At 37.9% G+C, this 16,516-nt stretch overlaps 1 protein-coding gene across 2 annotated transcripts; it reads left to right on the top strand.

Moving 5' to 3' along the window:
• Nucleotides 1–106: 106 nt before the first annotated feature.
• LOC131678377 (ninjurin-B-like) lies at nt 107–10,744 on the top strand. 2 transcript variants are annotated; one of them, XM_058958458.1, is made up of 3 exons: nt 107–271; nt 9,971–10,453; nt 10,515–10,744. In XM_058958458.1, exons 2-3 carry the CDS (start codon nt 10,025–10,027, stop codon nt 10,662–10,664), a joined length of 579 nt encoding a protein of 192 aa, XP_058814441.1. In that variant the 5' UTR covers nt 107–271; nt 9,971–10,024; the 3' UTR covers nt 10,665–10,744. The 2 variants fall into 2 exon arrangements, with proteins under 2 accessions (XP_058814441.1, XP_058814442.1); XM_058958459.1 differs by having other exon boundaries at nt 111–233.
• Nucleotides 10,745–16,516: the final 5,772 nt, after the last annotated feature.

The following is a 16,516-nucleotide window of genomic DNA, read 5'->3' on the forward strand; positions in this document are numbered from 1 at the left end:
TTATTGAGAGATTTTGATACTCCTCCACGAACACATACAGTCAGACTAACAGTGTGAAATGCCACCAGTTGTTAGGTTAGTACGATGCACGCGATGCATTTCATCGAATGCACCGCACAGTCTTGCCTCGGCAGTTGGCGAATCGCAGCCACCTCGCGTTTGTTTCGAGCGGCAATCGCGGTCGCATAGAGTGACGGAACCGCGAAAACCAACGTATGTGGATTCGATCAAAAGTGGGTGATGTTATCAACAATACATTCAGAATGTTTAGGTACGCATCAGGGAGCGACAAAAATGCATGTCTCCGCTTCCAGTAGTGTTGTCACGTGTGTGAGAATTTTAATTATTTGCTGGCAGAAGATTGTGAATTGCAAACGAAAACCATGTGGAATTAATGAAGCCTTGAATCGGAATGTGATTGATAAATGCGGATCAAACATTGAACTGTCATACCCAGGTTGTTAGTCGAGTTGTGATACATACCTATCGATCGCGTTCTAATGTTAATCTGTGTTGGAAAAGATACCTTGTAATAAGATTGAGGGCAATGTACGTTATGAACAATGATTTGCAGCTGAGACTTCAATACGATGCCCGTGTTAGAATAGTCCACATAGAAAAACATTAAAATATTAATATTTCTAATACATAGGGGAACCCAGCACTATTCGGACCTACTTAAGCAAATCGTTCTTTTAGGTGGATCGATGTTAAAAAAAATTTGCCGGCCAAAGGTCCTAATTGTTAGTTTGAAACCACAGCTACATTTTGGTAACATAAAAGGTTCATTTGAACTACTCAATGGCAGCGCTAGGCGACGAATTGCAAACCTCCACATTTTTCCATTCTTTTACAATGTAGGGGTAATTTGGACCTCTCTACGGGGCATTTCAGACCGTCATTTTTCCTTAATTTTTTACAATGGAATTATCGTTACCTATGAAATATTTGGTCGGTGTTAAGTCAGACCGGACTGAGTCGCAAAACATCAAAAAATGAGATAGTGATATCACTGGATAAAGAATTTCTTCAGCTACATTCGACTTTTGCCAGATTTAAAATATGTAAGCATAAACAAGAATTATGGCAAAAAAACATTTCCAATTATAACGTAGAGGATGCTGCGATTCAAACTTTAAACCCGTTTTTCTCGAAATCAATATTTTGTCTCTTGGTCCGGTCTGACTTAACACCGACCATTTATAAGAGACACTTCTTAAGAAGCAAAAAAAAATAAATTGTTTTACAGAAACAATCTAATAAGTCACAGCTGGCGATTGGAGGCCCATGTATTTTCTTTGCTGTGACGTATGCAATGGTGTGCGTAGCCGCAAGCCGCTGAACGGTGGTTGACGGAATCGGGGGTCAGAATAGTCCCGTACGCTCAAATTGCACAAAAGTGGTGAGCGTCTCGAAAATATCTATGTTTTCAGCCAAACAAAAATCATTCCATAAAATAGGAACCTCAAGGTTTCCAAAACACTTACCATTTATTTTTTCACTTTTATTTGTATATTTAATCACGGTTTTTCCATTATAATGATTTTTGTTTTGAGGATGGCAAAAAAACGAAACACGTTGTATCTCCTTTCTACAAAGAACAAAGAATCAAATTCAGCTCTCAAAATTAATCTTTCAGAATAGCGGTTCCACGAATATGTACGATAGTCAGAAAGTTTTGCTATTTTCTGAGAAAACGAGGGGGTTCGAATTATCCCCACTGTCTTAATAGCCCCGGGTTCCCCTACATATTTCAAGCTATCCTCACGCTGCGAAGAAATCAAAAGTACGCTGATTACTTACGTGATATTCCTATGACTATTTACTGAATCGATAGCAATTCAGTTGGTAAACAAAGTCGATTCCCAACCAACACATGTAGGACTAGCCTAAGGATGGATTATTGTTACAACCTGAAAAAGCCGCACAGGCGTGTGAATGAGATTTTTAGAAAATCGAATAGAGTTAGTAACTGTTGTTCGGGAATAACTTGATTGTTTAATTCTAATTGGTTTAACAATACCCTACACCCCCGCCAACGGCTATCAGATGATCCAATCTTTCTCAGGGCCTTCAATCGGTTGAACTATACACAAATCCGCCGGTTAAGCTCGTGTCTTGACTACACGTGCCATCATGCTACCAGAAGGTGTATCAGTTGAATAGTGTTTCTGTACGATTCTAGCGTGATTGCATGTTCATACTATTTTGTTGGAATTGTGAGGACCGTTGTGGCGTAACCAGTAATTTGGTTTGGCGGGGAGTGTTTTTTTACAATAATTGCTCAAAAATTCTACAATCTGAAGAGTAAAACAGGAACTCTCTTGATATAGCAGCTTTTTGCCTTTCTCATATAGAAAGGTTATGCAATCACTCTGAAAAACGTCAACCTAATCCCGGCCCGGAGGGCCGAGTGTCATATCCCATTCGACTCAGTTCGTCGAGATCGGAAAAAGTCTGTATGTGTGTGTGTATGTGTGTATGTATGTGTGTGTATGTGTGTGTATGTGTGTGTATGTATGTATGTGCGTATGTGTCAAATAATGTCACTCATTTTTCTCAGAGATGGCTGGACCGATTTGCCCAAACTTAGTCTCAAATGAAAGGTGCAACCTTCCCATCGGCTGCTATTGAATTTTGGATCGATCGGAATTCTGGTTCCGGAATTACGGGTTTCAGAGTGCGGCCACACAGAAATTTCTCATAAAAACTATAGGAAAATTAAAAATAGAATTTTTATTTTTGATGCTAAATGTATTCAAGGTGCATAAAACGTCGAGATTTGATGCAAACACGAAAAAAATTTGACGAAGATTCACTTTTTTGGATTTTGCACATTTTTGCCTTTCTCATATAGAAAGGTTATGCAATCACTCTGAAAAACGTCAACCTAATCCCGGCCAAATTTTTTTTTCGACTCGCATAAGGTTTTTGGATTTTAACAGGGGCGTAGTTGATACTTTAAGGAGAGGGGTTACACCCCCCCCCCTCTACCGTTCACTCCCTTCTCTTAAAAATCTCCTTAAATCACCCCTCAGCCCTCATACCCCTCCCCATCAACCCCATCATCTCTAAACCATCACTATATCACAAAGCAAACCAATTTAAGCTGGGGAGTCGTTCGTTCATGGAACTTTCGCCCACCTCACATACCCACCCCCGCATGACAAAATGAGTTAGCAAGCAGATAACATTGATCTAATACTGATTAGGCTAATGAAGCACGATATTTTTTTGTTTCAAGTGTTTCACCGTCGACACGTAGCTCATCAAGTTCGTGGCTGGCATGCCATTGTGTATAAGTGCAAAGTGTACTAAGAATGTAATGGACATTTCCACAATTATGTTGAACATAAAAAGCCTCCGTGCCATAGTTTAGAGAAATGAGAAAGGCACAATTGCACCGCTAGGTGGATTAAAACAGGTTTTTAGTAAATGTAATACTTTACAGTCTCCCACGTGTCAATACTGTGAACAATCTGCAGTCCAAAGAAAACTTCACGCAGGGTACCCAAGACAAACACGTCTCCCCCAATGAAAACAAATTCAGAAACTCCAACAAAAAAAGTTATCTTACCAGTCACATTTTCTAAACTATCAGTAAAATGCAAATCACCGACTCAATTGTTGGGTGGGTAATGACGACTCAATTGTTGGGTGGGTAATGACTGGGACATAACCGCGGTGTTGACGTAGGACTACAGCGACGCATCACTACCGCTATTGCCAGAACGGTAGCCAAACCGTAGAGCAGTAGAATACATTTTTGATTTGCTGCTGTACTCCGAGTGCTCGGTGAGAATGTGGCGTAGTAAAGTTTGTTCTCTCGCTTTGTACACCTTTCTCTGCGTAGTCAAAGGGAGAGGCCCGCACACGAAAGCGATGATGCCTGTCGTGGCGTAAACGAACCGCATTTATTGTCGTCGTTTGTGATTGAAAATATTGAATAGATTAAAAATATTAAAAAGTGTAAAATAAGAAAAGAGAAGCTGTACCGCTCGCGTCTGTTCTGGGGGCAGTATTTTTTGTCATGTTACTGCTTTGCTTACAGAATGCCGTACAACGCTGGGCGTCCTGCAATAGCGAACGACAGCAGCGACGAAAGAGAAATGAGAATGTAGGCAGAAAAATTACAGCCGCAGAAAAGGTAGGCATTTTGCATCCTTGATAGCAACAAAGAATCTCACCGGCACTTCAAATATCATTTACCTGAACCTTCTGGCGCTAGCGATGCCTGGAAATATAATCCGAGAACTGCTAGGGTGATGAGCCCATTTTTGCCATGTTTCTATTATCACACTACCCATTTGAAGCCGTTAGAGCAGTGTCTGCCATCTTTGTTCAACACATTGAGTCAAATGGTAGTGCAACAATAGGGGCACTCGATTCGAGTTTTCGTTGCGCTCAAACACGAGAATTTCACTCTTTTCAGCGCATTTGTGTTATTATATTGATTGATAACAACGAAGCAAAGCTGTTGATGTCAATGTTTACGCATTGCTTTGATTGTAAGCCGAGAAATTAATGAATTAGTGATTAGTAGGGTGAAATTAGGCACTTTACCCTATGTCCGCGACTTGATCTTTTTTCCAAGTTTTAATCAACGTCGAGGTTCATTAACTTTTTCTTATCGATAAGTGCTTTTTGCCTTTCTCATATATAGAAAGGCAATGCAATCACTATAAAAATCGACTTTTTAACCGAAGCCCGGAGGGCCGAGTGTCATACACCATTCGATTCAGTTCGTCGAGATCGACAAATGTCTGTGTGTGTATGTGTGTGTGTGTCATTTAAACTCACACAATTTTCTCAGAGATGGCTGAACCGATTTTCGCAAACTTAGTTTCATCTAAAAGGTATAACGCTTTCATAAGCTGCTATTGAATTTTTAGTTGATATGACTTCCGGTTCCGGAGTTACGGATTGAAGAGTACGATCACACAGCAAATTCCCATATAAACTGGTACCACCATGATGTTCAAATGATGTAAAACCTATTAAAATTGATGTAACATTACTCTAGTTTGCGGGTCTGGATCACTAATGATCAATCAAAGCAGCTTTGACCACATTGGCCACCTATGACGGTTCATGACGCCCCCGGGGAACCCGCCAAGTTCTTAAGCTAATATCACACCAATTCCCCAACGAATTCTCTACCGATTTTTACAAACTTGATTTCAAACGAAAGATACAGTAATACCATTGACTGCTGCTGAATTTCATTCGGTTCTGACTTTTGCTTCCGGAGTTACAGGGGTATTAGTAAGGATACACTGGAATTTCCCATATAAATCGGTACAATCGTAATACCTCAGAGGCTAAAAACTATTGAAATGGGCACCTACACCGCCCTCCCCCCCCCCGCCTTGCCCTTACACCTCCCATCTTCATCACTCCCCTCCCCTTGGACCACCCTCACGCTCGCATTTCCTTCATCCACCCCGTATAGTGAAATAAGATGAGGGATTTCTGACGCATCCTCCGCTCCCACGTTACTAACCCCCCATTCCATCCACTTTCAAACCCATTCCACCAACATTTCAAAATATAATCACATGAAGATAACATTGAACTCATGCTGATTAAGCTAATTAAATATTATTCTTTTGCCTTTCTCATATAAAAAGGTTATGCAATTGCTCCAAAACCCGACTTTCATATCTATCTATCTATCTATCTATCTATATATCTATCTATATATCTATCTATCTATCTATATCTATATATATATATATATATATATATATATATATATATATATATATATATATATATATATATATATATATATATATATATATATATATATATATATATATATATATATATATATATATATATATATATATATATATATATATATATATATATATATATATATATAAAAGTCAAAGTTTGTATGTATATGATTTATAGACTCCCAAACGGCTTAACCGATTTCCGTAAAAATTTGCACACAGTAGGTATTTGGTATGGGGCGTGTTTGTGTGCTATTAGTTGGAGATTATCTGCCCGCCAGATGGCGCTTTGGAACAAATTGTGTTTTCCTCTTATTTCGCAGAGTGTCGCAGCAACGCGCGATGGGTATTAGCTAGTATTTTATATTCTCATATAACATTCGACTCAGTTCGCCGAGATCGCAAAATATCTGTGTGTATGTATGTATGTATGTATGTATGTATGTATGTATGTATGTATGTATGTGTGTGGATGTGCGGATTTAATAAAATGTCCACATCGGTTTCTCGGAGATGGCTTAACCGATTTTTACAAACTTTACATTTTTACAAACTAAGATTCAAATAAAAGGTATCATATTCCCATAGGTTGCTATTGAATTTCATTTTCAACCGACATCTTGTTCCGGATTACGAGTTGAAGAGTATGGCTACAAAACAAAATTTGTTGATTTGTCCACATCGGTTTCTCGGAATTTTCTGAACCGATTTTGACAAATGATGAAAGGTCCATCAGCTGCTGTTGAATTTTGTGTGGATCCGAGTTTTGACTCCTGAATTACAGGGTGATACGTACGATCACGCAGCAAATCCCGATTCTAACGAATTCTGCGATGAATGTGAAAAGGTGATTTTTTTTCCAAAATGTAAACTGTTGAATTTGTAGATCTAGGTCACCAACAATCATGCAAAGTCTCTGTGGCCACACTGGCCACCATCGACGGATCAGGAAGCATCCAAATTCAGAATAACGGTTATATTGGTTTCTCGAAAATGGCTATACCGATTTGATCAACTTAGTCTCAAATGAAAGGTGTTGCGTCCCCGGAAACTGATATTAAATTCCATCTCCAACCGACTTCCGGCTCCGGAGTTACGGGTTGTGGAGTGTGATCACATAGAAAACTCCGATTCAAACCGATACCGCGATGAATGCAAAAAGGTACTCTTATATATACTTCCCCAGTGTAATAAGAATGAAAGACATTTCCATAATGTTATATTGTACGAACCAGCTATTAAATCATAGTTTGAAGAAATGAGAAAGGCACAATTGCACCTCTAGGTGGATTAAAACAGGTTTTTCACTCTAAATTTCGAAAATTTAATGGTTACTCACCATTTGAGTTAATTCTACACAAATAAAAACTAATTTTTTGGCATATTTTCGAAATTGAGTGTTCTGAACTCAAATTTTGAGTAGTTTTGAATGAGCATGTGCAAATTTTGTTAGAGTGAGAAGGGAAATAAAGTTTAAATGGTTTATTTTACCAACAAACCACTCATTCATCCATGCAGATTTTCATTCGCCTCCGATTATCACACGAAGCGACCGCGCAGCAACGAATCAAACGCATCAAAGTAGGCCCTGGCACAATGTAAGCGATGATGATTGTTGTTTCATATGCTTTATCTGCATTTGAAAACATTTTCTTAGTTAATTAGTGTAATGAATATATTGTACGATATTCAACTGAACGAATAAGATGGATAGTTGAATGAATATTTTGACATTAAAAATGTCTTACTCCACTATCTGGGGCTAGGTGTCATTCTAAAATCTAAACTATCTCCCATGTAACGAAACTATGTAAGGTTTGCACGCTTATAACTCCGATATTACTAGATGGATTTTAATCATTCATACACCAACCGATTCAGAAACACCTAACTTAAATATTGGTAATAATTTAATATCTCCCCAATAAAAGCAGACTTTTGGAAATTGGTAAAATTAAAAAGTTCACGAAAAACGGGAAAATTACCATTCGTGAGGCAGATTTCTCAGACACAGCCGTCAAGAGAGGGCAGCTTAGTTGCTCAATGAAACACGAAAAGTCATAAATAGAAGCAACGCATGTCCGTTTAAATCAGTTGTTGCTCTTATCCCATAGGAGCAACATCGTCTCCGGGCGATGCAATAAGCGCTATCGATTTTCGGTAACGTTGGCATTCGCACACACTCGCACCTAAGTGACTAAACCATATACGGTTAGTTTATAAATAGAGGTGACGCGTACCCGTTTGAATCAGTTTTTGTTCTTATGTCGAACGGGTAAGATCATGGCTGCAGCGTCTGGGCACTACACTAAGCGGTAGACGCTATGCATTTTCGGCAGCGGTGGCCGTGTGTGGATTTTTCGGGTACCAGCACGGTGTCACAGAATGATTTGCAAAGTGGGTGGGTGGGGTGGTTTGGATTTAATTCAATACGGTGTGTGCTGCTTAAGAGTGTTGCGTTTGAAAAAAATATATTTATTTTTATGCATGCGTGTGCGTTGTAACTTGTTAATCCATGTTTACGGCGCTTTGTAGCTGCGTAGGGTAAAGAGCCTATTGGTTTTCATGTTTCATATTTCGGTTATATGTTTTTTATGTGTAAGGCATCTGACAACGTGCTTCTGTAGTTATTGCACTGTTCAGCAGCGTAGTATTTTATATAGGAGAGCACACTCAGGTTTTATTACGCGGATTTTGAAATTTACGCGGTTTTCAATAACGCGTTTTTTTGAAATTTACGCGGTTTTCATTTACACGGCCTGTATCCCCTGCGTGAAAAATCTGAGTGTAATTGCATCGGAGACAATCACATTCCCAGCAGAACTTTTTGTTTTCTAATTTCAAATACTTTTGTTTCGTACTGCACACAACGGAAAATTTTAAAACAGAACTTACCCAGCAGCAGTTTAAGCGGGTGTTCTTTTTCGATTCAAATTCAAGCCATGTCTTAAGCGTTACTGGATTTAAAATTGTTTTCCCAGTTTATCCAGTCAGAACATCTGTCCTACCTTATGTATTTAAAACACAGTTCTAATTGCGTTTTAAAGTATACAACAAATAGAACGATTAGGTATACTAATTTAAATTTTAAAATAAATCTGTTTTAAATTATGAAACAAACCGCTGTACTGAAGATATAATTATGTCAGTCCTATTACCACATAAAACACCTATCTAACATAAAACGTTGCAGAATTGGTTTAATAATACAATGTTTACACTACAGAGTTATAACACGTTTTAATAATTAGCAACAAGAAAAATGTCACCAAGATAGCATAAAAACCCGTTTTAACTGGTAGTGCGAACGTTGTATAACAATGATGTAATTTATCAAATATTTTAATTGGTTCAACCACTAATCGATCAAGAAATACTTAACCTTAAGATTGTTTACTTAAGTTCATTAGTACATTATTGAAAATTTAAATGGAAAATGAAATTTCATATTTCATGGAGAATCTGTATATTTCCGTTGGCGGGCGTGGGCTTCCTCATCACAGCTCTCAATGTGGAACTTTTCTTTTGAATATATTTTCTGGACAGACCAGCCTATTTTTACTAGATGGATCAGCCAAATAATGCCAATCACCTAGTGAGATACTTGAATAAATAATAGATTACCGTTAAAAGACCTTCAATAAATTATGTTTTGATGGGGAGGGTATATAGCAAATTGTGACATATGAAAACAGGCGAGTGAACAAGAACGTGAGTCGATATGTGTGATAGATAAAATTCATTTGCACGCTCTTGAAAAAAGATACATTTTTAATGTCACCGTGGTCGTGTCCTGTACACAACCCTTTAATTTTTTCTATTCACCGCGAGTCGCAACAGGTTCATTTTCAGCCGTCAAAAAAGAGCTTCGATTATTTTTAACTCTGCTGGTCTGAATCACTCCTAATGAACTTAACAAATCGCAATTAATTCATGTAGTTTGGGACTATGAAGAGTAGAATTACAGCTTTTTAGGAAGTGAGGACACCTTAAATCACTGAATAATAAATTTTAAAAATTTATTGGATGACAAATCAAGGGTCATCAAAGTACAAAAAGATTTAAAGGCGATTTATGTAGAAAAATAAAATTCCTTCTAAATAAGCTTCCATAGACACTGATCAATTTCCTGATACCATACCACTAGTTCCTTTTAATACCTGCAACAAAAATACGACATCAATTGGATAACTATATAACCAGAAATTATTATATTTTTATATTTTTAGAACTGAAAGTTGGATTTCATCAAAGTATTGCTTAAAAATTTAAAGCCAGAATAGATGAGTTTAAAAAAAATCTTCGCCGGAACAAGCGCATTGCCCAGTTCTCAATCAAATGCCAAAATGGCAAAAGAAAGCGAAAAGCCCGTGACAATGGGTCCCATCCGTCCGGCGTCGATGCAGAAGCCTACACAAGTTGACCGGTCCACATCCTCGACTGGGAGCGTACTGACGCGTATGCGTAGTTATAGCTTGTCGGAAATCGATGGCAGCCGGCAAAACCGCGGTCAGCAAACACAGTCCTACGAAATACACAAAGGCATCGCCGAGAGTGCCATGGATATCTCCCTGCTGACGGCCAACGCCAACCAACTGCGTTTGCTTATATCCTACAACTCCCGATCGAGGACGTATATTCCGTGCATTATGCTGGTGATTATTTCACTGGTGCTGCAACTATTGGTGGCTAGCGGAGTTATCATTATTAAGGTAAGGGATTAATTTGCAGGTGTGTCAATAGCGTAGGTAAAAGAATAGCTCTTATTTACAGAGTCAACCAAAATCAAAACGTAGCCCACCACTGGAGCGATTGAAGATCGTAACATCGATAGCCGTAACAATCATCACAGTGATCAACATTCTGGTGGCTTCGCTAGTAGTGACCGACGGATCTGGTAAAAAGGACGAGCCAGACAAATAAGCTCAAACCCTCTTATCTTCAACGATGATGTGCTACATCCATATACATATTTTAATAAAGTACGCCATTTAGTCCATTTATACCAATGTGTTTGATTCCATCATGCATCAAAGATGAACAACAAAAACAGCTTTCAATCCGAACCCGTACAGGTAAATAGAACCAATCAAAAAGTGCAAAAACAAATACCAGTGATCATTACATGATAATAATCAAAAAATTTATTCCAAAATACTGAAAATTGTGCGAGTGAATCTCTCAAAGCGCACAGTGGCGGATTTCCCTAAAAACTTGGCCAAAAGTACTTTGCATTCTAGTGCATATGAAGTCCTCCGGATGGTGCTGCGCGCGGAAAAATCCGTTCATAAATTCATGAACAAAAGATCATGATTTCGTGAACTGAACGATTTACAAAAATCGTGACCAAATTCCTGAAATTGTGGATAATAAACCTCGTATTCATGAAACTATTTGTGTTTCTAAAAAAACTAGTTCACCCCGAATATATACATGGCGTTACATTCGAATGTTGTTGTTGTTCAGTAGACATTTTTAGTTTTTGTTATGATTCTTGTTCATAATTTGCGAATACACAGCCGATAATCAAACGATGTTCATGATTTCAGGAGTTTATTCGTGGTTTTTGCGGTTTCTCATCACGTTTCGTATTTTATTCATGAGTTTACTGTCAGATTTTTCTGTCTTAGAATACTGGAAAGTTATACGGACATATACTTTATTCATGTATAGATGTCAACGGTTTGTTTATTCATACAGGGAAAAAAATTGTTCCCAAAATCATGAATAAAGTGCCATAAATTCTGGAACAATCACGTTTTTACGTAACAAAAACAGGCCCATGACCAAAAATCATGGCTTTTATAATTATATTCAATTTCCCTTCGGTAACGCCCGTTTAACGCTTTCATTTGTGGAAATATTTGTTTTTGTTTTGTGAACTTCAGTCACGGTTTCCGCCAAGAACTAGTTCACAACTTTATTTTTCGTGAACTATTTCACGAAATTCGGAATTGGAGGGTTTTCCGCATCCCATATTTTTGTCTCTAAAAATGGAGACAATACATCAAACATTTAAATAAAATTTAGAGATTTTGCCAACAGTCTGCCCTTTTATGCCACGTGCTCTATTTTGCAAGATCGTCTACATCAAAGCGATAAAAAAGGAAAGCTGAAAACACCGCCAACTAGCCCCGGTCTCCCCGATTAGTTACGATCCAATATCCGTGCTCGTAAAATAGTTCACGATATCATGAAATATTATTCATGTTTTCGTGAACCGGTCCATGATACCTAGTATAATAGTCACAACTTATCATTCGTTTTTGTGATAAGTTCACGTTATCATAAAATATTATTTATGCATTCGTAAACTGGTTCATGATTCCTAACATATTAGTCACTTTCCAATATCCGTACTCGTGAAGTAGTTCACAAAATCTTTAAATATTATTCATGAATTCGTGAACTGGTTCATGATTCCAATTATATTAGTTACGATCCAATATCCGTGCTCGTGAATTAGTTCACGAAATCATGAAATACTATTCATGTATTCGTGAACTGTTTCATGATACCTAGTATAATAGTCACAACTTATCATTCGTTTTCGTGAAAAAGTTCACGAAATCATAAAATATTATTTCTGTATTCGTGAACTCGTTCATGATTCCCAATACATGATTTACGATTTATCTAGTATCTATTTGCGCGCTTGTGATACTTAGAAGATATCCCTAATCATTTACAATTTCATGCAACATGGTAATGAAATTTTTACGTGAACCTAGGGGCAGATCACTCTAGGAATGTATAACAAATTTGCATCAAATTAGAAACAATGCATTTAATTTCCATTTTTTCATCAACTTTGCACTCCCTCACACACAAGTTTGTTTAACAATAGTCCTACGCTGATCCACTTTGTTCGACGTTGTGTGGAATATAGGGCTAGTTTTGTGTTGGGTTTTGACGTCTTACACGCAACGCAAAATACATTTTGAATTTCCATTTTGATGGAAAGAAATGCATTTAATTTCGCTGATTTTTCAAAATGCATCACAAGTGATCTGCCCCTAGACGTGAACCCATTCATAAAATTTGGAGTATTATTCGTGGAATCATTTTTGTTCCATGCACTTTTGTATGAAATATCCAGCTGCTAGCGACCAGTAATAGGTACGAGCAGTAAATATAAAAAAAACTATTACAACCTCGAAAATCATTACTCATTTGATAAGGTTCATTCTGATGTCCGTATAGAAATTGAAAACTTCACTGAGAACCCCAAATAGTGTGCGTGGTATTGTGCACAGAACCAGATATCGCGAATGAGGTTTATTTTAATGATCCAGTTCATATTGTCACGTTATTCCGAGTAAAAAACCGTTAGTAACCAAAATATAATAGATCACGATAAGGCGAAGAGAATTTGCGAATACCATGATAAAACTGCTGATATCATGAACATGAATGAAAGTAAACTCCAAAATAAAAATCATAATAACATCAACAGAAATTACGAAAATCGTGGCTAAGATCCTGAAATCATGAACACAAATCACACAACTAGCGACAAAAATATCTAAAATCGTGACTAAAATCCTGAAATCATGAACATGAACTGCTCTATTCATGACAAAAAATATCACGAGAACATGAACAGAATTTACAAAAATTGCGACTAAGATCCTGAAATCATGAACATGAATCACTCATGACTAAAATATCATGATAACGTGAATGAAAATTACGAACATCGCGACTAAGATCTTGAAATCATGAACTTTAATCCCGCTAACGTCATGAGAATTCACAAGAATCGCGAATAAGCTCTTGAAATCATGAACAACGTTTGACTGTCGACTGTGTATGCCCAAATCATGAACAAGAACCACAACAAAAACTAAACATGTCCAGGGAACAACAACAGTAACTCAAACAAACATTCTAATGTAACGCCATGTATGTATTATTTTAGAAAACACAAATAGTTTCATGAATACGAGGTTTATTATTCATGATTTCAGGAACTTGGTCGCGGTTTTCGTAAATCGTTCAGTTCACGAAATAGTGACCTTTTGTTCATGAAACTATGAACGGATTTTTTTCCGTGTAGTAAATGTCAATAACTTTCACGCTTTCTACAAGACGGTTTCAACACACGTTTTTGATTAATTATAGAAATACTTTTTTCTCCAAGTATGTCCAGGGCCGTCGAGAGCGCTGTCGGGCCCCAAGGCTTGTATTACTGCCAAGCCCTTTTAAACCTAAGTCCTCTAGTTCAACATGAGTTTGTACCTCTTCAGCAATGGGAAACTCGTGAGTCCGTGGTTTCTATTATTAGTCTCCGGTTGGCTCATATTGCCACATCCATAGATAGTGTGCCAGACAGGTGAATTTCGACAGCTTTCTTTTCCGTTGTATTTAAATCGGGTGAAATTGCGGAGTTTTTTAATTTGCAGGTACTCAGGAATCAGTAGCGTCTGGCTTAAATGGCACGTTCCCCAGGTTGATCGGAGATTTGTGCCTTGCCATGAATCGTCTTTTCATCATTTCCCAACACAGAACAATTAAAACAGAGCATTCTGCACCCCCGGAAGGATGCTGAACGATCTACAGTTGCTACAATAGCAGAAATAATAGAGTAAGGTGGGGCAAAAGTGCGCATAGGACTTTTAGAAGCACGCAAGCGCTAGAACCTGGCAACTCTGTATGGATTTGGTATATCATTATCTCATCATATATCTACTAATCGCACATATAAGCATGAAAGGTTTGAATATAGTGGCTTGAAATTAAGAGGGAATTACCATTTTTCGCTGCTTTGATGTATTTTTTTGATTTTTGGGAATCATAAATTGGCTGTTTGAATAAATCAGGATCTATAAAACTACAGTACCCGAAAAATCTTCAATATATGGTTCGTTACTGGATATATTTGATTTGATGAAAAAAATTCAGTAATTTTCGTAACAATTTAATAAGTTAAAAAACTGACGGTGGTGTAAAAGTGCGCATAGCATATCCGCCCCAATAAAAGGACGCGAATGAAGCCTTTTATATAAAAATTGAACAAAATTTGTCCATGATTTAAAGAAGGGACCGACATCTTCAATAACTGCATGCTCACCGGTCAAATTACGACTGATATGAGCGGTTTAGGAACAAAAGCATCAGCATAACTGGTTCCAAGGGAAAATATAGAGTTCCGAAAGCTCAGAGTAATTAAAAAAGAAACAAAAAACTATGAATAAGTAAATAAAGATGTATTTCCAATATAAATAGCATATTCGCAAGAATTCTTGTAGTGATCCACCCAACTATGACAAATCATGATGTTACGTGGGGTGACAGTTTGATCATGAACGACATTGTCTAAAAGATGAAACATCCAAGTTCTTTCAACATAATGGAAAACTGAACAACATCAATCGAGGTAGAGGGAGGAGTACTTTTTAGTTATGAAGGAAGAGTAAGAGGGGATAGATATCCTAAAATTGATTAGTTTAATTTATGGGCGATAATAAATCGGCTATTTAATCAGAACGCACTTTTGCCCCGTGCTATGCGCACTCTTGCCCCGACCATGGGGCAAAAGTGCGCATTTGAGTATTCATAAGAAAATAATTATTTCTCGGATTACAAGCAAAAGCAAGAGATATCTAGTATTACGTTTTGAAGATGTGTGATGAGAGTATTAATTTGTAATCATGCCGATTTTATAGTGCTTTTCTACCAATAGTTATTTTACGAAAACTGTTAGGTGCGCACTTTTGCCCCACCTTACTCTACTTCCAATCCCCGGAGGGACTTTGGATTTTTATTTGAACAGTGAGCGGATATATTTCGTTTCGCGAAACAAATCCTTCTGCTTGATTGATGCTCTGGAACATAATCAGCCCTGTAAACATTGGCCATCTTTAGCTCCATTTGTTCTTTTTAACAATAGATCCATTCTCCCTATTCGAAGATCTGAAGTGTAATTTTTGTTGGGCCCACTCATCTGCAGAGTCGCAATTTTCCAACGCGTATCCCCAGTTGCGTTTCTTTCCAGCTTTCTCTCAATATTATTGACTCCAGGATCCCGAGTAACGTTTCTGCCTCGTACACGATTACCGAATCGGCATACCATTACAACAGCTTGTGGCATTCTCGGTTGAACAAACGACTCAAGATAAATTGTTTGTGAAGCTGCGTTACAATAGTAAAACCATCTACACTGTCACTCATTTTCAGTATCGCACCGGCCTCTCCGACAGTTGAATGACAGAAAAACTTTGACCACCATGTGGATTCAAGATGAATCAAGAGTGTGCGCCTGTTTGTAATCACAACTCACCTGCACATCGGTAGTAGATTCCGATGCATGGCATAATGGTTTCAAATCGTTCGTAGGAGTTCGCATTGTTTGGTACTCCGAGAAAATGCCAAAAGTGCCGAGCGACACAGAGCAGCTTGTTTTGCCTTGCACTCAGCTTTCTGCCCGGAAGCGATAAGCAGCGGATCATAGATGTGATCGAAGGCATGGGATGGGCGAACGATGTGGCTTCGGTAGGATATTTTGTTTGCCTGTAATTTTTCTGAAAAAAATTAGAACAACACGAATTGCGATGACCGAAGGGAAAAGGCACTGTGATAAGTAATCAACAATCGCAGCCACAGTTTCTAACGACGAAAAGAACACATAGAGCCTCGGACCTGGTAACTGAATCTGGCATATGCGCGGGCACTTTCTGTTCATGTTCAGGCTTCAACCTGTACCTGTACCTACGACAAAATCTATTGATTTTAGCTCTGCAAGGTGATAATCCAACCTTAAGCTCTGCAAGGTG

Source organism: Topomyia yanbarensis, chromosome 2 (genome assembly GCF_030247195.1).
Source record: "Topomyia yanbarensis strain Yona2022 chromosome 2, ASM3024719v1, whole genome shotgun sequence".
NCBI lineage: Eukaryota > Metazoa > Arthropoda > Insecta > Diptera > Culicidae > Topomyia > Topomyia yanbarensis.

Excerpts from the sequence above, each read along its gene's own strand:
- LOC131678377 (XM_058958458.1), top strand. The coding sequence starts at position 10,025 with ATGAGTTTAAAAAAAATCTTCGCCGGAACAAGCGCATTGCCCAGTTCT. Across the intron at positions 10,454-10,514 it reads GCGGAGTTATCATTATTAAG|AGTCAACCAAAATCAAAACG; the intron begins GTAAGGGATTAA and ends TCTTATTTACAG.